The 25,421-nt window shown below is 42.4% G+C and overlaps 1 protein-coding gene across 1 annotated transcript in view; it reads right to left on the bottom strand.

The window, feature by feature from the left end:
* Positions 1 to 24,880, bottom strand: part of CLTRN (collectrin, amino acid transport regulator) — a 30,570-nt gene extending 5,690 nt beyond the window's left edge. Inside the window, exons 1-5 of the mRNA XM_084788988.1 lie at positions 24,732 to 24,880; positions 24,345 to 24,403; positions 19,488 to 19,573; positions 8,769 to 8,882; positions 6,321 to 6,515 (exon numbers count right to left, since the gene is read on the bottom strand). Of these exons, the coding sequence (XP_084645114.1) occupies positions 6,321 to 6,515; positions 8,769 to 8,882; positions 19,488 to 19,573; positions 24,345 to 24,403; positions 24,732 to 24,789 (512 nt within the window). The 5' untranslated portion in view covers positions 24,790 to 24,880. The remainder of the gene's footprint in view (positions 1 to 6,320; positions 6,516 to 8,768; positions 8,883 to 19,487; positions 19,574 to 24,344; positions 24,404 to 24,731) is intronic.
* Between the last annotated feature and the right edge of the window lie 541 nt (positions 24,881 to 25,421).

Genomic DNA, 25,421 nt, shown 5'->3' with positions numbered 1-25,421 from the left:
TAGTTTCACATAATACAACTTCACATTCAAGCCAGACATAGGGCAAGCACACCTTTAATCTCCACACTTGGGAGGCAGAGGCAGGTAGATCGCTGTGAGTTTGAGGCTAGTCTGATCTACAAAGTGAGTCCAGGACAGCCAATGCTACACAGAGAAACCCTGTCTCAAAAAAAAAAAAAAAAAAAAAAAAAACCAAACCAAAAAACAAAAAACCCAGCAACAACAAAAACAAGAAATGTACCTACCTGAAAGGGTGTCAAAAACACTCCCCTCGAGTCTACTCAAACTACTACACTAACCAAGGACAATACAAGTAGTAAACATTGAAACCCTACAGGACATTCTCCACAGTTATGTGGAGAGTGGGGACTGACTCTGACATGAACTCTGGTGCCCCATATTTGACCACTTCCCTTTGTTGGGGAGGCCTGGTGGCACTCAGAGAAAGGATAAGCAGGCTACCAAGATGAGACTTGATAGGCTGTGACCCTATGGTGGGGGAGGAGGTCCCCTTCTGTCACAGACCTAGGGGAGGGGAATAGGGTGAAAGAGGGGGGGAGGAGTGAGAGGATACAAGTGATGGGATAGCAATTGAGATATGATCTGAATAAATTTAATAAAAAAAAAAAACCTCCCCCTCCTCCTTGAGAATTTGCACACTGTTGAGGGTTGCTAGGAGAGGAAGAGATAATTTCCTCACTGGTGTAGCCATTGAAAAGTTGCTGATGCTCCTGTCAATAATTGATCAGCCATGCTCCTGTAAGCAACCCCAATGAAACTCATTGGGTTACCACCCCACAGAAAAAGACACCAAAGGGGGCACTAATTGTGAGAGATCGCATCCTTATCGTAGGTGTGAAAATTGAGACACATGGAAGTTAGGTAACTTGATCAAGTTCACATATGTAAGTGCCACAGTATTTGAGTTTACCTAGTTTGAACTCTAGCCCGCCCAACCCAGTAGTTCTGAATGATCAGCATAATGCTATCATGAACAAAACTAACAGAAAGATTAAAGCCTTAGCTAAGGTTGTCTAAGACTGATGCATGGTTAGACTTAACTACTGTGGAACAGTAGCTTAAAGGACCGCATAGTCCCTTCTCAGTTTATGATTTTGGAATACCACTACTGTATTCATTATTTTTACTTATGGATGTTTTTGTTTTGTTTTGTTTTGTTTTGTCAAGACAGGGTTTCTCTGTGTAGCCTTGCCTGTCCTGGAGTCACTTTGTAGACCAGGCTGGCCTCAAACTCACAGCGATCCACCTGCCTCTGCCTCTTGAGTGCTGGGATTAAAGGCGTGCGCCACCATGCCCAGCTAGATGGATTTGTTAAACATTGCTTTTGTAAAAAAAAAAAAAAAAAAAAAAAGAGTTTTTACTACATTTATTTATTTATGTGTTTGGTGTGTGTGTTGTGAGCGGGTGTTTGTGGCCCATGGCATGAGTGTGGCGGTAAGAAGACAACCTGCATGAGTCTGCTCTCTTCTAGCATGTGGGTCCCAGGGATCAAACGTAGGTCATTTACCTTTACCTCCTGAGCCTTCTCTGCTGGCCCAAGTTGAACATTTCTTTTTCTTTCTTTTCTTTTTTTTTTTTTTTTTTTTTTCCTGAGACAAGGCTTTTCTGTGTTGCCTTGGCTATCCTAGACTTGCTTTGTAGACCCGACTGGCCTTGAGCTCACAATGATCCACCTGCCTCTGCCTCTAAGTTGAACACTTCATTAGCTTTCTTCCTCAAGGTGGAAAAAGAAACCCCTACCTTTTTCTATGATTAGAACAAGTGTTCAGAATGGGCATGGTCACACACCCCTGTAATTTCAGTATATGGGAGGGAAAGGCAGGGTGATCAGTAGTACAAGGACATCCTCAGCCATGTAATTAATTCCAGACCAGCCTGGGCTACATGAGACCCTGTTTTCAGAAAATTCACAGGCTTTCCCCCACTTCAAACTGTACCCTCGCCTCATCTTTGAAACAATATGTTGCCAAGAGAAGAACCACCACAGAGAATATCAAACTTAAAACACATAAACTATTTCCTTCCGGGAGGTTATCATAATTGTCCTGACTGTATTTGTTAATTGTTGATACCTCCCAGGTTTACACAAAGATTTGTCCATCTGTTTTCCTAGTTTGGACATGAAATGAATTTGTGGAAGCAGAGTTGTAACAACAGCCTCACTTCTCCCAGGCAACAGATTATGATCCTACGCAGCCAATTATTATATTACTGCAGAATCTGTTTGGAAGGAGATAGCTGATCCCATCACAAACTAGCTGAAAGACCAGCAAATGGCAAGATGATAAAATAATAGTAAGAGCTCACACTTGCTGAGCACTCGCTGTATACCAGGTACCACTCCAAGCACTCTCCTATACTGAGTCTTTTATCCTATCAAGTTAATTATTTCCAGTACACTTAGCTTATCAGTAGAGAAAAGGTACCTACATGCAACCCACAAAGGTAAATTTAACCAGAATGACTCTTAAGACCACAAAGACATATTCTCCTCCCATACTCGGTTTCCCTGCCTCTTTGTTTGTATTTGCATACAGCTAATGGATTCCATGTGAGAGGGTAATGTAAGAGATCAATACTTCGAACCTAAGCAGTTTATCTTCTGAATCCAGTCCTTTTTTAAAAACTCCTACATTATATTGAACTATAAAGGAAATTGGGAATCAAGCCAATGACGTCAATTTACAAAGGTTTCAAATCATTTGGAAGCACAGAAGTCTACCAGAACGAACACAACTTTAAAGTACTAAATGTGGGTTTTCAAATATCGCAGCAGAATGTGTCTCCATATTCTAAAACCCAAAACAAATACATACCCCATAGCAAACAAACCATCATTTCATGTCAGGATCACCCAGAAAATTCAAGCAAGCACCACTTGATTCTAACCTTTGGGCTTAGTTTAAAGCATAAACACCTATCACATTTATAACATAGTGTTTCTTTTATCACTACAGAAAATGGAAATATTTGAAACTTAAAATGCTTCTATCAGTAACTAGAGAGACACCCGGAAAAAGTAGAAAATGTGAGGGGAGGCATCTAATCCAACATAAGCTTGATCAAATGCACCCCACAAGTTCCAGCTGTATATCAGTCCTTTCACAAACCATGGCCCTGTGATTTCAGAATGTACGTCATCGTGAATGCCACTTTGCAGAATTTTTCTGTCTCTGTATCAGAAAGGAAGGTTTAGAAAGATGTAGACAGGTTTGGGCAAGGGTTAATTTGGGGGTTTGAGAGACACCTCAGCTGTTAAGAGCATGTTTCATTCCCAGCACCACATCAGGTGCTTCACAAGCACTTATAGCCCCAGACCCAGGGGGATCCAACATCTCTAGCTTCGTCAGGCTTCTACACACACACACACACACACACACACACACACACACAATTTTTTAAATTATGGAAGTTCTCATCTTCCTCTCCGAATTAGAGATATTATAAACAACAACAAAAAAAATTTCTCAGTCAAGCGGTAGTGGCGCACGCCTTTAATCCCAGCCCTCGGGAGGCAGAGGCAGGCAGATCTCGGAGTTTGAGGCCAGCCTGGTCTACAAAGTGAGTCTAGGACAGCCAAGGCTACACAGAGAAACTGTGTCTCAAATACCCAAATGAAAAAAATTCTTCTTAAAAAAATCTTCTTAGAAACCTACAAGAAGAACATTATGATGGGCAGATCTGGGCCCAGAGGTCCTGCTCAAACTATGGCACCAGCCAAGGACAATACGGGCAGCAAACTTTGAACCCCTACCCAGATCTAGCCAATGGGCAGAACATTCTCCACAGTTGAGTGGAGAGTGGGGCCTGACTTTCCCACTAACTCTGGTGCCCCATATTTGACCACGTCCCCTTGATGGTGAGTCCTGGTGGCACTCAGAGGAAGGATAGCAGGCTACCAAGAAGAGACTTGATACCCTATGAGCATATAAAGGGGGTGGAGGTTCTCCTCAGTCACAGTCATAGGGGAGGGGAGTGAGGGAAAAGCAGGAGGGAGGGAGGAATGGGAGGATACAAGGGATGGGCTAATTGAGATGTAATGTGAATAAATTAATAAAATGTATTTTAAAAATTCTTCTTTCATCATGCTGAGAAAATTTTGTCTCCTCTCCTTTTTTAAAATTTAATTAACTTATTCAGATTACAACTCAATTGTTATCCCATTCCTTGTATCTTCCTGTTCCTCCCTCCTCCCCACTTTCACCCTGTTCCCCTCTCCTAGACCCAGGGGGACCTCCTCCCCCACTATATGGTCATAGGCTATCAAGTCTCATCTTGTTTCCTGTCCTTGCTGCTACCTCAGTAAGTGCCACTGATCTGAAATCCCCTTTTGAAGCAACATCAATAACTTAAACATTAACTTAGCTTTTCTCACTGAATGCAAGAAAATGAACTCTAGAGTTGGGACCCTGCACATAAGCTGGTGAATTGATCATTTGAAAACTAAATAAATTAAAACAACCTGGGCAATAGCAAAATGTATCTTCTTCAGGCATTCTAATATAGCAAATCCAAGTTAGCCATGAAAACTACACTTCAAATAAGTGTTCCAGACAATTCAGACTCAGAAAGTTGATTCAAAAGCCACAAGCAATAAGGCTCTTTACAATGACAAGCACTTAAAGGACCAGAATCTATTAATAGAACAGAAGGGCACAGCTCGGGCATCTGGAACAGGAGTTTGGCCTATAGGCCCTGGGCCAGGAAAGGTAGGGAGGCCTTGAAACATTTGTGCAACTATGAACACTTGTACATGGATTGCTGCCAAAAAAATCAACTCTGCCCATGAAAAAAAAAGTGTGTTTTTCTCTGTGTGTCTAGCATACAAAATTACAACACGGAACTTCGCATTGCCTAGTCATCTGAGAGGATAGACCTCAAGGAACAGGCTTTATCACGTTCGTCTGTGGGTGTTCACGTCTGTGAGGGGCTGTCTTGATTATTAATTCCTGTGGGAAGGCTCAGCCCACTCTGGCCAACATCATTCTTCAGATAGGTGGTTCTGGAATGTCCGGAGCCAGCCCAGGGTCATTCAAGGCTAAAAGAATCTACTGGCTGAGGCAAAATTCTGATGCCCCATTCCAAAGCTAAACTTCCTCATTTCAGCCTCTGCATAACTTCCTTATTTCAGCCTCTGCATAACTTCCTCATTTCAGCCTCTGCATAACCTCCTCCTTTCGACCTCTGCATAACCTCCTCCTTTCGACCTCTGCAGATGTTGTTTAGCCGGGTTGGCTCGGGACTTTCCAAGAGATAGTTAGCTAAAGTAAGATAGGAATTGTTTCAAGATGAACCACAGGATGTGCCCCTGCTGAGATCACCTGGAGACATTCTCAGACCCCCTACTGCTTGGCTCCTGCTTCCACCCCATATAAGCTTTTGCTTTTGATTCAATAAACGGACCTTGATAGGAGTTCTACTTGGTCTCGTCTCCTTCCTTCTCGTCCCATCTTTTCAGGTATGGCTCCCCTCGCGACCCCGTAATTACTGGTCCTGCTGGGCGGGACACTGGAATGTGTAAGAAAGCTAGCTAAACATGAGCCTATGAAAGAACCAGAGTGTGAGCCTGCAAGCAATATTCCTCCATGGTTCCAGCCTGTGAGTTTCTGCCCCGACTTCCCTCAGTGATGGACTGGAACCTGTAAGAGGAAATAAACCATTTCCTCCCCTAGGTTGCATTTGGTCAGTGTTCTAGCATAGCAAAGACATTAAACTCAAGTCTGGATATGAAGCTGTCATATAGTATACAATAGAGGAAACCCAGTGGGGTGGCTTGTTGGGTAAAGGTGCTTCTTATGCAAGCCTGATGACCCGAGTTTGATCTCTGGGGCCCATGTATGAGAGGAGGGGATTGCAAAAAGTTGTCTTTTGACTTACACACACACATAGACAGAGACAGGGAGACAGAGACAGACACACACAGAGAGACAGAGACAGACATACACACAGACAGAGAGACAGAGACAGAAACAGACAGACACACACACAGATAGAGAGAGACAGAGAGGCAGAGAGAGACAGAGAGGGACAGAGAGAGAGAGAGAGAGAGAGAGAGAGAGAGAGAGAGAGAGAGAGAGAGAGATGCACATATAATAATAAAGAGGATAGGATAGAATAAAGGAAGATCGCAATGAAAGGAGCTTCATTAAACAAGAGAGTGGATTCTAAAAACATCAAAAGGGATAACATTATAGTGACTATTTCGTACATCATGACTTTTGTAAGTTTTTGGCATTACCTTAAACCAGTCATAAAAAATAGGTGAATGGTCCTTAAGTCACTCATTCTAAACATCTTACCTTCTTCGTTGCCGGATTCCTGATAGAACCAGTAGTGCAATTGCAACTACGACAATGCAAAATATCACACCGAACACAATAATCCAGATGGGCACAGATGGATCCGTGGGGGGTGCAAGAGTGGAAGGAATTTTTAGAAATTCCAGAGTATGATCATCCAAAAAGAATGCATTGTTGATCCGGTTCCTATTCATTCTAAATCAGCAATGAAAATTTTAAAGAAAAAAATGAAGCAAGACAGAAAGAAAACCATTAGAAACAAAGTACAGACCCATCTCCCCACGGATATAAATCAGCACCCTCGAACTCTGCCCCCACCCCATCTTATTTCTTGAAGTGAGGTCATCCAGATTTGAATGAATAACAGAACTTATTGGAGTTAAATATATATAAATACCAGCCATTTGTTAAAATATTTTTAAAATTTCTTTTCTATGGCTACACACAATGGCCTTTCAGGTGTCCAAAAATCTAAAGACATGAATGCAAATGTGTTTGTTTTCCTCGGGGAAGAGAGCAGGAAATCTTCATTTTCTGTGTTGGTAAGAGCCAGACAGACAGATTGGTAGTGAAGATTTGTTTGGGGATTTTTGTTTTTGCTTTGTTTGTTTTTTGGTTTTTAGTTTGGGGGATGTTTTTGCTTTTGTTTTTGTTTTGAGACAGGGTTTCTTGCTTGAAACTCACTCTGAAGACCAGGCTGGCCTCAAACTCAGAGCTACATCTGCCTCTGCCTCCCAAGTGCTGGGATTAAGGGTGTGCGCCACCACTCCTGATTTTGTTTGATAATTGCTGTGTTTTATACTTTGTGTGCACCTCCTTTTGACTAGCCGTAATTCAAATGCTTGGTAGGCACTTCAGGCTGGCAGCGATCCTGATCTGAAGCAGTGGCCTGGGACTTTCCGCAGCCCAGCATCTGGCCATCAGAAAGATCTCCATCAGCAAATAAAATTGTGTGCTGAGGGCAGGGCATGTTGCTCAGTGGTACATCACCACTCAGTATGTGCAAAGCTCAGTTCCATCCCCAGAACCACATAAACTCACAATTCCACCCTCTACCATGAGATAGATATGAAAGACAACCCCAGAGGCAAAAGGATAGTTTAAATGTAATTTTAGCAAATTATACAATTTTTACCTTTTATAATAATCTAATCTTTTAAAGTGTGTGTGTGTGTGTGTGTGTGTGTGTGTGTGTGTGTGTGTGTCCGTGTGCCCCAGGTGCACATGGAAGGCATCAAGAACAACCTCAAGTGTCATTCCTCACCTCCTTCTATCTTCTTTGAAACAGGGGTCATTTTGTTCACCACAAGATATGCCAGCCAGCCAGCTGCCCCATGGCTTCCCTAGGATCTGCCTCTCATCTTAATGTAGGTGCCCTAGACTGACCGACATGGGCCACGATGGTTGTTTTGTGTTGGTTCTGGGGACCCAAATTCAGGTCCTTATGCTTCGTGGCAAGTGCTTTACTCACTGAACCACCTCCCCTGCCCTCATAATCTAAACTTGATTAAGTATGAGAATGCAAGCCTTTTACTAAAATAGTGGACATCATTGCTGACTGGAAGGAAAACAAAAAGTTGTTCGCACCCTCACTCCATCTCTCTGCCTGGTTAACCCTTTGCCACTACTTTGGTCCACACTGGAAGCATACTCTATCACCTCTTAGGTAGGTTGGAAGTTCTAGTCAGGTACAGATAATACTGCCTCCACCACCAAAACCCCCTCCTAGGGATCAGACACACTAGAGAGTTTCTAACCAAAAACTGGCTAGAATTTATTCAGTCTTCATAATAGAGCTCTAACAGACACCTTAGAACTGGTTGTTCGTTTCACACCTTACTCCATACATGTGTGACTACTCTAGTACAGATTTAAAAATGACTGTGAAAATGGTAACAAGGAGAGTGACTATGATCACAGCAGGTCATGCGCATGTATAAAAATGTGTACAGTGAAACCCATTACTTTGTACAACAAATAATGCCAATAAAGTTTAGTTCAATATTTAAAAATCACTGTAGATATGGTAGTAAGATGCTTGGGTTTGGCTCTTCATTCTTTCTTGTTTATTAATACAAGGGTGCACAACTGACATTTGAGGTTAGTGTTTTGAGGGAGGTTCTCTCCTCTGCATAACAGGGTGGATAGCAACCTTCCTAGCTTCTGCCTGTTTAGTATGGGTGGTGCCTCCTTCTCCTCCAGTTGTGACAAGAAAAATACGTCCAAACATTGCCAACCATTTGCTTGCTTGAAGGCAAATTGCTACTGGATGGAAATTAACAATGTACACTAATCTCTTATGAAAATGAACTGAATGGAACACTTGACACTTTAATCCATGCATCATGTATGGAGAGGAATGAGATCCCGTTCATATCTGTGAAAACAGTTGAGCTCATCAGTGAGTTGATAGATGCATCAGAAGACAGCATACATGTGGATGGTTACCTTATGGCCGACTGTACTTCAGCTGCAGGAAGAGTATGATTTCTGGAAGAGTCTGTGACCACAAACCAGAATGATACCCTCTGGGTTACGTTGCAAAGCAGGACATGGGAAATTCTGCAGAGATGGGGGAAATGTGTTACAAGAACATCATCACAAATGGCATGAAAGTATTCCCTCTGAGGTGATTACATCTTAGATATATGTGAGAAGTACATTTCTATCATTGGAAATAATGCCTTAATGTCTTTAATCTCAGTACTCAGAAACTGAGGCAGGTGCATCTTTGAATTTGAGGCCATCCTAGTTGACAAAGAGAGAGTTCCAGGACAGCCAAGGTTACACAGAAAAATCATGTCTTGAAAGAAGACAAGGAGGAGGAGAAGGAGGAGGAGGAGGAGGAGGAGGAGGAGGAGGAGGAGGAGGAGGAGGAGGAACTTTCTGAATGCGTTTGAGGTCTGATCCACAGGAGAAAACGCATGCCTAGTACTGCAAATCTGGCCAAGAACTCATAGCTGGGGAGTTCGCAAGCCTCAGGAGTGAAGCTACTTGTTATTTTCCTAAATGGACACAGTCTCAGCGGCTCTCTAAATTTGTAGCACCTATACCCATAGGTTAGTCCAGCTCTCCGACCTCACCAGAGAAGTTTCTGTGTGCGATGGATGGCTGTTAAAGCAGAAACTCACTATTGATCAAAGTGCAGAGAATAAGTACCAGCAGAATGCTCAGGCTCAAGCGGGATATCTGTATCACCCTCACCCTAGGGCTGAGGAACCATAGAGGAAGAGGGGACAGAACAACTGTAAACGGTAAGGGTGGTCTGGAACAAATCTTCCAGACATAGAGGAACTACCGTACTCAGGAATTCACAACAGCGCTGTTTGACAGCACAAGAGCAAGCCAATCAGACTTCCAGCACAAGCCTTGGTAGATAATCACAGCAAGAAGGTGTCTCTACACCCTTGAGTATACAAGCAACACACACTGGATTTGGATTTTTTTTTTCAAAAGGACACAAAACTGAGAAGGGGTGAGGATATGGGGGTAGAGCTGGGAGGAGCTAGAGGGAGAAGCAGAAGTGGGGTGGTGGTGATAGTGATCAAAATACATTGCCTAAAACTTCCAGAGAAGCCCCCTGGACACAAATCCAGGTGGGCAGAGGATCTTGCAGTGGCACTTTGCCAGAAAGTGGAGAACTCTTCTCGGGGCCAGACTTGACTTCTGCGATCAGGACCTCAGATTCAAGGTTCATTTGCCTCAATGTCACCAGAGAGCACTCAAAAAGCCACCCACTGCTCCAAGTCCAAGCTGCAATCCCCAGAGGCTGCCTCAGCAGCCTCACCAGAAGACTGATCATGCTTGCCTTGTGAGAAGGAAGCAGAACCCCAAGACCAGATCTGCCTTTCAACTGGTCACCAGAAACAGAGTGGGCTCATGAAGTACTAAGAATTTAATTAGACTAGAGTTTATCATCTTTTTCGAGGTTATCATTTATACCTCTCCAGGAGTACAGCATACCAGAGGCATTATTAAGGCTTGGGACCAGATTACATATTGTGCCTTAAGGGAAGCAAAATCCGTGGGATCTTGAGAAGTAGACAACAGTATTAACAACCAATAGTGTCTCCAGTCATTTTAATGATCCTTGGGATAAGAAGCCAAAAATATAAGAAAGCAAACAAAGAAAGAAGGAAGGAGAGAGAGAGAGAGAGAGAGAGAGAGAGAGAGAGAGAGAGAGAGAGAGAGAGAACTTGCATGCTGGCTGAGAACCACAAACCAATTCTGCCCTCTATTGACAAAAAACTGTCAAGCGTAGTATTTCAAAGTCTGTGGCTCTATATAAGTAACAAAGATACAAAAATGAAGTGGGGCATGTTTGCCAAATGCGTGTGTGTCTGTCTCTGTGCGTGTATTTAAATATATTTTATATATAATAAATATATACTTATATATGAAAACATAAAAATATTATATATTTTACATGTTTATATCTATTTAAAGTGGATATATCAACTTTAGGGAGGGAACGACTAAGGAAAAACAGTTCTACTTATTATTTTGTAGGTTATATTAGGTTGAGGTTAATTTCTGTCTTTGACCTCAATAATTAGCAAAATATGTAAAATGGATTTTAAATGAAACCCTTTACACTTTTAAAATTGCTAATCATTTTAAAGGTGCATTTAACTTTTATTTATGTGTCTGTATGAGTGTATGCACTTCTAAGAAGGTGCCTTCAAAGGTCAGAAGAGGGCACCCTTGAACTGGAGTTGCAGGTGATTGTGAGATGCTAGGAAAGCAAATTTGGGTCCTCTGGAAGAGCAAGAAATGCACATAACCACTGAACCATCTCTTCAGCATCCTCCCCAAATTTAAATGCAAAAAATACCAAGTATTGGCAAGATGTGTAGAAATGGAACCTGAAGAAGCTTTGAAAACCCAATAGGTCGAGCCACTTCCGAACATTAACTGGAAGTATTTTCTAGAAGATGGTGTATAGTTACCAGAAATTCTTGTGTGCATGCATAGACACACACACACACACACACACACACAGAGAGAGAGAGAGAGAGAGAGAGAGAGAGAGAGAGAGAGAGAGAGAGAGAGAGACAGACAGACAGACAGACAGACAGACAGACAGACAGACAGAGACAGACAGACAGACAGAGAGACAGAGAGAGACTGATGAGGATAGTCATTGTTTCATTCTCCATTGAAGCAGAGAACTGGAACAATGTAAATGTCTATCAATAAAGGAGAATGAATAAAGTAAATATGAGGCATGCTATGAAAGAATTATTACCCCATATACTACTAGAAAGAAATAACTCAGTACAATCAAGCCAGATAATTTTGTTGTGATGGAAAGGGTGCATATTCTCTTAGAAGCAAATTTGGCTTCTACTCAGCCTCCAGCTGTAACAATCAAAAATGTTTCCAGGTACTGCAAAACGTCGTCTGAAGGACAAAATAATCACTTGATATAAATTGTTGAAGTAGAACTACATATTTTTAATGAAAAGGTAGGGGCTGGAAAAGCGGACCAACATTAAGATACTTACAGCTCATGCAAAGGCTTGAAGTTCAGTTCCCAGTGCCCAAGAAATCTGAGTCCCTTTTCTGGCCATTAAAGGTACTCTCAGACACAAGCACGCGCGCGCGCGCACGCACACACACACACACACACACACACACACACACACAAGCTATACACAAAAATAAAATTTAAATTAAAAAAAAAAGATGCACTAGTGATGCACACCTTTAATCCCAGCCTTCGGGAGGCAGAGGCAGGTGGATCTCTGTGAGTTCAAGGCCAGCCTGGTCTATAAAGTGAGTTCCAAGACAGCCAGGACTGTAATACATAGAAACCTGTCTCAAAAAACAGGAAGAAAGAGGAGGGGGTATAGTTTTATCACAACTAACTACAAATCCTATATCTTACAAAGTTTAAATATGGATGGGTCTAATAGAACCATGTGAGTTTATTTTAGCAATCTCTCTGAACAATAGTTGATTTTCTTTTAAGTGTTTTGCCAGTGTGTATGTGTACTGAAGTGCCAGCCTGCCTCCATCTTAGTCTTAAAAGCCATCTTATATTAAAGACAAACTGGATTCGTTCCTGCTTATGATTAAACCTGTTTCTCAAGGATTGGGCTATGCCCCACCTGTAACCTTAACTACAAATGGTTCTATACTGCCTCTTCCAGGAAACAGCAACGATGCCTTTGTTTCAAAAAGTTGCTTACAACTATCTTCGAACTCTATGTTATAACCTGCTTACCCTGCTTAAATGCTATAGTCCCTCCATTGAAACCTACTTTAGTTCCTAGCATAACTGTGGCTCCTCAGTTAACACCAGCTCCCACTCCTAGCATATAAGAAGCCATTTTGCCTCCAAGACTCCATATTGATCATAAGGTAAAATTAAGTTCAAGCTCTCAGGATCTACCTGCCTGGGAACTTGAATAGCCTTTTAAGTACAATTCAATATTTGTTAAACAGTCTGCTTGAATTCGTGTTTTATGTTCTACTTAAACAAAACCACAGGGGCTGGAGAGATGGCTGAGAGGTTACAGCACTGACTGCTCTCCCAGAGGACCAGGGTTCAAATCCCAGCCCCCACATGGCAGCTCAGAACTGTCTGTAACTCCACTTCTAGTGGATACAGCACTCTCACACAGACGTACATACAGGCAAAACACCAATGTACATACAATAAAAATAAGTGTAAAAAATTGCTCCAAGGAAGACTTAACAAAACAAAACAAAACAAAATCACAATACCCTGCTACATTCCTTTCTTCTGAAACAACGGGAAACCGAAAAGTCCCCAAGTCTATATCCCAGCCAATCAACTTAAAATGCTTTGTCTAGCTACCTGGGTACATTATGTTCAGAACAAAATTCTTCTTGTGTTTAGCTAATCAAAATGCTGTAATGCTGGCCTCCTTCTTGTTTGGTTACCTGGTTATTACCTGATTACCTGTTTTCTTACAAAAACATGCCTTAGAAACAGACCAAGTCACAGTTTGGCTCCCGAGTCCACTGTGTCCCTGGTCATGAGCAGTCGTGGGGTGTGGCATTCTAATAAACCATCAATGTCTCACTGAAATTAGTGTTTGAGTGGTTGGTGTGGCAACTCTTGTATTGCAGCACCTACCTTTGTTTCAAAGGTTATCTGACCACCTAGGACTACCTTGCGTTGCCCACCTTGCAACCATGTCTTTGTTTCAGGAAGGACTAACTTGTTATGCTATGTTCTGCTTCTGTATCCCTGCCTATTTTTGCCAGCCAAATCCCCCATTTGGAAACCCCTACCCCTGAGCTATAAAGCTTTGTCTTCCTCACATCCAACGCTGACCTCTGGAATCCTGCCTTAGGGGGAGGCAGTCCATGTACACCAATAAAAAGGCCTGCTTTAATTAATTTGGCCATGATGATTTGGGTCTGTGATCTTTCTCCTCCCATCTTTGAGATTAACAGTACCGTGTACTTGCTGGTGCCCATGAAGGTCATAAAAGGGCATCAGGTTCCCTGGAACTGGAGTTATGCATAATTGTAAACCATCCTGTGGATACTGGGAACTGAGCCTGGGTCCCTGCAAAAGCAATAAGTGCTCTTAACCACAGAGTCATCTCTCCAGCCCTTGCCCAATGATTTTTTTAAATCAAAAATATTATATTAGCATCTACAGGAATGGCTTCTTTCAGCAACTCACTAAAAAGAAGCCACAAAAGTTCCCTGTGTCTCCTTAAATGTATGAAACACTGACCTGAGGCAATTCTCTGTAAATTGGTTCCATAGCTATTTCTCATCAATGAGGCCACACAAAGCCGAGGGGTGGTAAGAATTAGGCTCTTATTTCTGAAAATCAGGACTAGAAATGAGCTGGGCTGCAAGCATGAGACCGGTAATCCCCTTACCTTTCCACGAGTACAAGAGCACATTGTTCCTTTCAGGTCACAAGTCTTATCCTTGGATAATTAAGTAGGACAAGAAATTCATTACATGCTCTATGCTACTTTGAAAAAGACATTAGTGCCTACAATAGAATTCTACCTATTTTGTTAAAAGTGGACAAATTATCTTTTTAAAAATATATTTTATTAATTTGTTCATATTACATCTCAATGGTTATCCCATCCCTTGTATCCTCCCATTCCTCCCTCCCTCCCATTTTCCCTTCACTCCCCTCCCCTATGACTGTGGCTGAGGGGGACCTCCTCCCCCTTTATGCTCATAGGGTATCAAGTCTCTTCTTGGTAGCCTGCTATCCTTCCTCTGAGTGCCACCAGGCCTCCCCATCCAGGGGACGTGGTCAAATATGGGGCACCAGAGTTCGTGTGAAAGTCAGACCCCACTCTCCACTCAGCTGTGGAGAATGTCCTGTCCATTGGCTAGATCTGGGTAGGGGTTCAAAGTTTGCTGCCCGTATTGTCCTTGGCTGGTGCCATAGTTTGAGCAGGACCCCTGGTCCCAGATCTGCCTGTCATAATGTTCTTGTAGGTTTCTAGGGACCTCTGGATCCTTCTATTTCCCCATTCTCCCATGCTTCTCTCACCTAGAGTCCCAGTAGGATGTCCTCCTCTCTGTCCCACTTTCCTGGTAAGTGAAGACTTTCATGGGACATGCCCCTTGGGCTAGTGTCCAGATATAAGTGAGTATATACTATTTGACTCTTTCTACTTCTGGGTGAACTCACTCATTATGATCGTTTCTAGTTCAATCCATTTGTCAACAAATTTCTGGAATTCCTTGTTTTTAATAGGTGAGTAGTATTCCATAGTGTATATGTACCACCATTTCTTTATCCATTCTTCTACTGAGGGACACTTAGGCTGTTTCCATGTTCTGGCTATCATGAATAATAAGGCTGCTATGAGCAAGACCCAGCTATTCCATTCCTTGGAATATACCTAGAAGATGCTCCAACACACAACAAGAACATTTGCTCAACCATGTTCATAGCGGCCTTATTCATAATGGACAAATGATCTTAAAAGCAGACCTAAGTGTCTGCTTGCCCGAAAACTTGACGGAACCATCTAACTAGATTGTAGTTTCCTTGAAAACAACTTAGACCACTTTGGAATTCTTGCTGCAGGATATCCGGCTTACATCATTTAGAACCTGTGCCCCAGGTCAGGCCCAAACACCTATCTTCAACAAGTAAAAGAGTCTAATTAAAAGTGGGAAGCAAAAAGGGAGATTTATTTAATGTGGCCACATTGGAAGAGAGACAATGAGATCCAGAGACGCCTCAAAATCCGTCTTGGTGGTGGTGGTGGGGGCTGGGGGCCAATGTGAGATCCAAATTTAAATCTAGCAGCTTCTGTCAAGGTGTGGCTCCGCCCATTCTTGGCCCAGCCTTGTCTGAGCTTAGGTGGTCTCACCCTGTAAGGTGGTCTGACAACCTCTTTCTAGAAGACAAGTACCCGATTGCCTGGCGCCTTTTCCTTCTCCCAGTATGAGATTCCTGGGGAGATTCTCATTTCTTGGGGGTCATTGTTTCTAGGACCAGGAAGTCACATCGAGGGGCATGGGTATATCTGAATACCTTTAGTTCTGACAGGCCTGTTGCAAGGACACAGCTTGCTTTCAGGGCAGGGCACTTCCCGTGTCTTCCACTACAACAATGGGCTTCCTTTGGCTGACCAGGCAGGCCAAAGAAGGAAAATGTGTCCCTCACACTGTCACCTTTGGCTGGCACAGAGAAACCTTCACTGATCTAGTTTTCCACTTTGGGAGATTTACGCGGAGGAACAAAACCTCTATATACCCTGTATGTCCACTGAGAACTGAATAACCTCTCAAATGAAGTAGATGTAATAAAAACCACCACCACACCATGCCAGGTTCTGAAAGAAAACATTCCAAAGGTGAATTCCTCAAATTCTGAAATGTTACGTAGCTTATCACTTTGGTTGAACCGGCTTGGGGCGGGGGAGGGGTGGGGGAGGGGGGTGGCGGGGCAGATGCAGGCATGTGGGGGAGTCACGGTGCCAGGAACACAGCAAAGTACAGAATTTGCGATCAAGGAGACCTAGTAAACAGAAGAAACACTGAGTACCACTGGGGGATAATAGGAGCTTTCTTTCCTTTTGAATTTTTTGTTTTTATTTAGGTCTATTTTTATTTTATTTTATTTTGTGTGTGTGTGTGTGTGTGTGTGTGTGTGTGTGTGTGTGTGTGTGTGTGTGTGTGTGATTATTGTTCACATGCATGCAAGTGTCCCCACAGAGGCCAGAAGAGGACATCAGATCCTCTAGAGCTGGAATTACAGGAAGTTGTGGGCAGCCCTATGTGGGAGCTGGGAACTGAATTCACGTATCCTGCAAGAACAGTATACATTTCTCACTGCTAAGCCCTCTATCCACCTCCCTTATTTATTTTTTTAAAATCATAATACTAGCAGGGATGGAAGGGAGGTAAGGATACATACATATGATCAAAATACATTGCATAAATGTGTGAAGTTTTCAAAGAATAAATCAAAGATGTCATTAAATATGTTTTTCTTTAAAACTTGAAAAAGCATGAAGAGAATTTAGGGAAAATTTTTGTTTTCCTATATACTTTCTTTAAAAACAACTTTCATCATTGTATAATACATATTATTATTATTATTCATGTATACAAATGTACATGTGTAGAAATTGGGAGGATAGCTCAGTTGTTAAAGTGCCTGCCACATGATCATGAGGATCTGAGTTCAGCTCCCCAGCACCCACAGCTATAACTCTAGCACTCAGAGAACAGACAAGGCAGAGATAACTGGGCCCTGCAGCTTGCTGGCCAGCCAGTCTAGTCAATCCTGGAGCTCCGGGATCAGTGAGAGACCCCGAGATAAAATAAAATAAAATAAAATAAAGGGGAAAACAAAAAAGGAAGATACCCTAAATCAAGCTTTGGATTCCACACACATGTACACACACATACATGCATATGTACATGCACTCCTACATATAATAGAACACATACACACAAAATTACTTTAAAATAAAAGTAAAAAATAACAGGTGAAAGGTCTGCTTTAAATAATGTACATGTGAATACAAATATGCATTTCATGTGCTTTTTTTTACTTCCTTGAAATCTACCTTTCCATTTCTTCACATCTATACATATATGTACACACATGCACTCACATGCACGCACACAGACTTTGAAACAGGGTCTCACTATGTAGGCCTAGTTGACCTAGAACTCATTATGTCAGCCAGGCTGGCCTCAGCCTCACAGAGATCCTCTGCCTCTGGAGTGCGGAGATTAACGGTGTGTGCCACTACACCCAGCTTCCTTTTCATGTTTTATACGCATATCAGATATTGGGAATCTAAGAGAAATAAACTGATAGAATCCTCTTCTCCAGGCTCTGAATTATTGGAAAATCAGACTCTCTAGTGAAGCAGTTAGGGGATGGAGCTAAAAGGACTGGTTGGAGGCTACTTAATCCCCAGGCACATTTTCTTCCTAAACTTAAAAAAATCCTCAAGCAAAACCAGAAGGGCTGATGCATGCCTGTAATGCCAGGACTCAGGATGCCGAGACCAAAAAGAGCAGGATTTCAAGACCATCTTCAGCTACATAGTGGATTCAAGACCAGCCTGGACCACATGAGAATGTCTCAAAACGACAACAACAAAAATCCTGAGATGAAATAAGCTCAACCACAACTGTCTTTTGTAGCACTGACCTGTGGCAGCTATCATCCCGTGCTCAGGCAATCCATAAGCTATTTAGCAGGCTGTGTGATATGGCACCTCAACCTAAATGCTTCTTAACTGTATACAGCAAGTACACCTGACAGTTCTACTGGGAAGCAACACCGGAAACGCCTGGTGGAAACAGACAGAGCAAGTTTGCTACCAGACAAACGGAACCCCACGCGCAGATGCTTCATCCAGCTCCCCAGTCATTTCCTCTCTCAACTGAAGGCACCAGGCGTGGGGGGGGGGGGGGGGTCGAGCTCCACCGGGAGTGGTAACCTAGTAACAAATAGAGAAGGAAAAAGGCCCTATAAATAAGGAATATTCAGGGCTGGAGAGATGGCTTAGAGGTCAAGAGCACTGACTGTTCTTCCAAAGATCCTGAGTTTGATTCCCAGTGATCACATGGTGGCTCACAGCCAGCTATAATGAGATCTGGTGCCCTCTTCTGACCTGCAGGCAAAACACTGTAAACAGAATAAATAAAGAATTCTGTTTTAAAAGAGAAGATTCATTCAGAAAAATAGGGAAATAAATGTAAAACTATTAAAACTGCCCAGGTGTGACGACAGGCACCTTTAATCCTGGAGAGACAGACAAGGCAGGCCAATTTCTGTGAGCTCCAGACTAGCCTGGTCTATATAGCTCCAAGACAGTCAAGGCTAAATCGAGAGACCTAGTCTTAAAACAAAGCAAAACAGCAAACAAACCAACAACAACAACAAAAACTATTAAAAATGTGTATGAAGTACTTAGAAGAAAATTAACAAGGTATTGTAGCATATACCAATGCAGGAATAGTCTACCCATATTTAGGTTATTTTTTTTTAAGAGGAGAATAGATTGCTTTGAAATTAACTATCTCTCTGCAAGAAAAATGATATGTGTACAACAGAAATGTAGAAAGCTTAGGACATAAAAGACAGACAAGCATAATTTTGATCACCGCCACTGATAGCCAGATCATTGCTTGAGCAAAGGGAGTATATTAGAAACTTTAAGCTGAGCTCACCTATGAAAAGTTCTTTTCAATATTCCACTAAAATAAAGGTCCCAGGCTATGCATGCCGTCTCATGCTTGTTACCCCAGCACTTGGATGGCTGAGGCAGAAGGCTCACCACAAATTCCTGACCACCCTGGGCTCCACAACTAGTTCCAGGCCAGGGCAAGATTACATAGAAAGTCTCAAAGCAAAACAGGGGCTGGAGGGATGGGTCAGCAGCTAAAGAGAGTCACTGTCAAGCCTGAGGACCTGAATTTGGTCCCCTGAACCCATGTCACAGAAAAAAAGAACCAACTCATGCAAGATGTCCTCTGATTTCCATTTGCATGCCACGATGCACTCCCCCCCACACACACACAATAAATAAGTAAATAAATAATGAAAGATAAAGAGAAACAGTGGTCTGTTACATCTGAGGGTTGGGGGGTGGCTAGGTCATTTTCAAGATAGAAGATTGATAATGCATTACGTCAAACAAGCGTTTGCAATCTCATGCTGTTCCTTACTCTGTAGTTTCTCTGTTGGAAACTTTTCTCATGGAGAATGCCACCAATGCTCTAAAGAGATACTCTTCATCTGTGTCCCAGACGTACTGAAAGAAAAGCAAAGAAGAGAGTATAGGTGAATGGGACGGGGAAAAGGAGTCTATTTAGTAGTCTAGTCCACCACGCACCTTCTCGCTCTTTCCTCTCCACTTCCATATGGCCTCCCACCTGGAGGCAGTCTCAACTCACATTCTTTGACATTCTATATAATCCCAAGTTTGGGTGTTTCCTGTTGCACTCTCTCTTCTACACTCTGCAACGTCACTAGTCTGTCCATAAACTTGGTGTTTGAGCCACTTATCCTAGTATATTGTGAGGATATTGTTAAGGTTTGTACAAAAATGTAATGTGTCTTAATTAAATCCACCCGTTCTTCCCTCTCAATTTCGTGCTAACTTTTTCTTTTATGTTATGAAAGTTTGAAAAGTATTAACTATTTCAGGGCATAGATCTTGATTTTTAGTGATATAATCCAATAAAATAATTAAACACAAAATATAAATAAAAAAACAGTACACGTGCTCGGTGTGGTGATGCACACCTTTAATCCTAGCACTCAGGAGGCAGAGGCAGGTGGATCTCTGTGAGTCTGAGGCTGGCCTGGTCTACATAGTGAGTCCCAGGACAGCCAGAGCTACACAGAGAAATCTCGTCTTGAAAAAACAAAAAACAACAAAAACTGGACCAGTTAAAAATGCAGACAAACATTAATCAGGACTGGCAAAATAGCTTAGTTGGTAGAACATTTGCCATGCTTGCCTTGCATTCATAAAGTCCTGGATTTGATCCCTAGTAACACACACACACACACACACACACACACAGACACACAAACCAAAAAACCAAAACAACAACAAAAAGCCTTGTCCACTGTACAGGCTTACAATAAATAGGCTTAGCACCCAGGAGAATCAATGTAAGATCAAGGCCAGCCAGGTCTATATAAAGAGTTCCAGGTTAGGCAGAACTGCATGTTGAGACCTTATGTAATAGAAATTACACATATAAGGCTTAGCAGTTTAAAGTACATACTGTTATTCCAGAAGACCTGAGTTCAGGTCCCAGCACCTACATCAGGTGGGTCATAATCGCCTGTAACTCCAACTCTGGGGGAGCTGACTCCCTCTTCTGATCTCCATGGACACAGACAGACAGACAGACAGACAGACACACACACACACACATAAAACTAAATCTTAATTTAAAAAATAATACATACACATTACATGCTTATATAAGTTTATATCTAATATTACAAATGTTTTTACAATTATTCACACACATGTGTCTGCACACACACGGGGAAGCCTTGTTATGAGGAGGTGGAGACAGGGAAAGAGCCTGCTCAGATGTAAGTAAGTGAGAATGTCAGTAGCAAACAAAAATGAAGATGCTAGCCTGAACACGCCACAGCATGGCTTCCAATTCCATTTTGGATCTTAGAGGAGATTCCTTAGTTCCTGTTACAAAATGAGCATGAGCTCTGGCAGCAGGAGTGCAGTTTAGGACGCGGAGTAAAGCGCGTAGCTATTGAGGCCAGGAACGGACTAACAGTATTTACGTTGTGTTGGCTATTGAGCCAACAGAACCGACTTGAATTGAGGGAAAGACTGAAAGCCTCTGTGTGTGTGTGTGTGTGTGTGTGTGTGTGTGTGTGTGTGTGTGTGATGCCACATTTCTACTATGGCTTTCAAAGTGTATCAGAGTCCATTTCCAGACACAGCAACAGGTATAGTAATAAAAAAAGAAACAAGAAAGAAATATACAACCAAAGAAAGGATAAGGAAGAGGGTACTAAGACTGAGTCCTGTCCCAATATCCACAGACAGCACCCGGAAGAGACATGTGCAAGAAAGCCTATAGCACTTTATGTACCTGTGTGTGTGTGTGTGTGTGTGTGTGTGTGTGTGTGTGTGTGTGTGTGATGCCACATTTCTACTATGGCTTTCAAAGTGTGTCAGAGTCCATTTCCAGACACAGCAACAGGTATAGTAATAAAAAAAGAAACAAGAAAGAAATATACAACCAAAGAAAGGATAAGGAAGAGGGTACTAAGACTGAGTCCTGTCCCAATATCCACAGACAGCACCCGGAAGAGACATGTGCAAGAAAGCCTATAGCACTTTATGTACCTGTTGTCCAAATACTTGGCATATAGACACCTACGCAAGAGCCCACTTGTGACTTTACAAACCACATCGTGCATATTAATTGCATGTATTTATCTGTCATCTCAGATTCTTTGCTCCTTCATTTCAATAACACCTATAGCAAGGCCTCAAGGCCCCTGGGTCACTTTACTTTCTGCCTACATCTAAGAACACTGAAACCTCACATTTTAGTTGAATAGTCAAAAGTAGTAAGAAAGTCGCAAAAAAAAAAATGGGGCTTGTTTTTTAATTATAAATTCATGATGTCTGCCCCCAAATTACCCACCCACCTCTTAGTGTTCTCCATAAGTTCTTTGTCTCAAGACACTTGTCTGTCCCAAGACTGCTTCGAACCTCTTACACCCCTACCCCAACCATCCCACTTTCCCTCACACCTGGCCTTTCACTAGGTGCTTTTGGTTTTATAGTCCCTGCAAGTCCCAGGGCTGAAGACTGGACCCAGGGCCTTTCACTTGCTAGACAAGCATTCTGCCACCGACCTAAATCCCTAACGTCTGGGTTTGTCATTTAGCGATAATGTCTCAACTTATCGATTTACACTCCCTCATCCTCCTACGACAAAGAAACAAACCATCCTCCACCAGCACAGCCTAGCCACTTCCTCTCCTGAAATACCAGACATTTCCCTCCTGATAGTGACTAATCCTCCTTAGGCGGCATGCTGCCCGTCCTCCCTTCTCAGGCTTGAAGCAGCACCAGTTTCTTTTGTGTACCCAAGTCCACCTGGAGCCCATCTACTGACTTTTACTCGCACTCAACTTGCTCCCATGAAAACAACAGTGAAAACCTATCGCTCTACTTGATCTCTCGAACCTTTTGAAATCAGAATTCTCCTTCGTTCTCTCTCTCTCTCTCTCTCTCTCTCTCTCTCTCTCTCTCTCTCTCTCTCTCTCTCTCTCTCTCTCTCTCTCCAGGGTCTCATGTGTCCCTGGCTCACTGGGTAGGGAAGAATGAGAACTTCTGATCCTTCTGCCTCCACCTCCTGAGTGTGAGCAGGCCTGGTTTATGGGGTGCTGGAGATGGAACCCAGAGTCTCGTACAAGCTAGGCAAACACATCTCCCGGCTGAAGTACAGCCCCAGCCAAAGTTCTTACTGGACTTAGCTGTACTTCTGCATGTTCACCTCAACTTATCCTGCTTACTTTAAGCCCCTCCCACCTCTGACTTTCAGTTCTACCTCTTTACAAAAACAGTTCTCTCTAAACTCCTCACCCTTCATATGGATGCACACAGTGGGCCTGGCCTCTCAACAGCATCTGATGCTTTGAACAGCACATATTTCTCATTCAGGCCTCTTTTAAGTCCTTCAATGCCATGGCTTCCTCACAGCTCCAGTTCCAGATATACTGGTCTTCCATCCATCGTGTTCATAAGCTCCTGGTTGTGATGATTGCCATGTCCACATATGACAGTCCTCTGCCATCCCTCCTTCTCTCCCTCCATGTTGGTTCATGCTTACTTTAGACGTGAGGGGAGAGGCTCCTGCTGACACCAGAGCCCCTACATATTTTTCCTACCTGTAATACGTCTCAAGATGGCACATTTCCATTTGTTTTACTGAGTATTTAATGGACAAGAAACTCTCTCACATAAGCTCCGCAGGGCACAGACAAGCCCAGTGTTAGCTGCCATTGCATCCCTAGCATCCAACCAACTCTAAGGCTCCTGCGATAAGAGGTCTTATACACTAGTAGGGTCTGTAGAGTCAAACTGCCTGGGTTCTACTCTCATGTCTGCCATTTACTGGCTTGAGACCTTCCAAGAGTCACATGTGACTTTGGGCCTGTGCTGTGTCACTCATCCCGTGAGAATGAGCGTACCTGTACTCAAAGTAGTAAGGGCTCAAAAGCTGATAGTCAACTGCTCAAAAGAGTCCCCACTATAAAGTAAAATAATGTCTCAAGAAATGTTTGTTATTATAACAACTCATCAGATGGATAATGGAAGAATATGGCAGCTGATTGGTCAGCAAATAGAATACCTCTGAATTCCTTTAGCAAGCTGGATTTTGTTTGTAATATGAGGCACCTAGTAGCTTTAAAAAATGCAGACCACACTGGAAAACTGACACTAGAATTAGACAATACCATCTTCTTAATTCAATGTTCTTTACTATTCTTCTACCCTCTAGAGGCTCTGTGAGGATGGTTAACGTTTATTATTTCACAAGTACCATTTCCATACTGCCACATTTATAGCTGGGAAGAATTAAAGCTTCACATAGAACTGGAAATTTTTGTACCGGGAAATATTTTGATGTCGGTAGCACCAGTCTTTCTTTTTCATGAGTAGACAAGAGGCTGATAAAATCTAAGCACCCACAACAGTGAAGGACAGGCTCAACTTAGACATCCACACCTACACCAGACCAGCTAGAACCCCTCTGTTCCACGTAGCTGGGCTGAGAGGTCCAAGTTTTCCGGACTGCTTTATGTAACACATTTCCCCCATCACTTACTGCTGATCAAGTACTTTAAGCAAATTCACTCTCTCCGTGATTCCCATTTTACTGTGACCTAGCTTTGGGGAAAGATCAGATTTGAAGACTCAAAGTAAGGTCACTTTTCCAGAGAAGCCATTTATTTTAGAAAGTCCAGACCTATCAGAAAACAAATATAAAGGGAAGTGGCAGGTTCATCTCACTTACTGCTTTATCTCCAAGAGCTGTTCTGATGCTAAGTCTGACTTTAAAGGCATTTTCTGCATCTGCCAGAGAGGAAAAACAAAACAAACAAAAAACAAAGAGCAGTAAGTTAGGATAAACTGTGAGAAAACAGAGCCCAATAAAGCCTAATGTTTTATCCAGCCTGGATGAACATAATAAAGAGCTACAATTGATATGTCCCCATACTCCCGTGACTTTAATGGAAAGCATATTAAATCATTTATATTTTTATTTCAAGTTTCTAAGAGTCATAGGTTCAACTTTCAAGCCATATGTCTAGAAAAAAATCAGGCTTTTTTCCCTCAATGACTTCTCAATCATTTATGAAAGTGTTACATTTTTATTTTTGTAAGTTTCAAGGCGACATACCTGGATGACAGAGTTCAGCATGGACAGCAGTCACTAGGAAAAAGAGCGGCCAGAACATTCTCACAGAGTTGAAAACAGAAGACAAACTGAGAAGAAAAAAATCCACTCTCCACTTAAAGCTGCTTTAACCATTCTGTGACCCAAATTAGGGTATCAGAGAAATCAGCGAGCCACCATCTAAAAGGTTTAATAATTAACATCCATCAGTTGGGTTAATACTTCCATAGACGTGAACCATCCCCTGTCAGTTATTTACGAAAATCTATTTGAAAAGCAGGTTACTTGTTTCTTCCACAAACTCCACCTCAGAAGAATGTTTCCTCTGCTGACATAATCAGAATCCTCCCCCATGTCTCCTGTGGTTGTCTGGTTAAGCTCAAGGTGGAGAACACTGGAGGTTTTCTTTGGCATAAACTTTTGTGCCCCTTCAGGCTAACCTATCTGATTCACAGATAGGCTATCACATTTAGGAAACAAATATAATTTCTTTTCATCTCTAATGAGAAAAGGGCATACCTCCTAGAGTGTTGCTTGGCAAACCATTCCCAACTAGCGGACAATTCTGTTGAACCCTAAGGTCTGGCTGTTGTTCTAAAACTTAACATTAATGACATAATGCCTCATTGCCCAATATGATCAAGTGATGGTGATGATGATGATGATGATGATCATGATGATGCCACCACTGGC

The sequence above is a fragment of the Acomys minous genome, assembly GCF_964271855.1.
Source record: "Acomys minous genome assembly, chromosome: 7".
NCBI classification, from domain to species: domain Eukaryota; kingdom Metazoa; phylum Chordata; class Mammalia; order Rodentia; family Muridae; genus Acomys; species Acomys minous.
The sequence above is the reverse complement of the archived record's forward strand: the minus strand, read 5'-3'. Positions and strand labels throughout refer to the sequence as shown.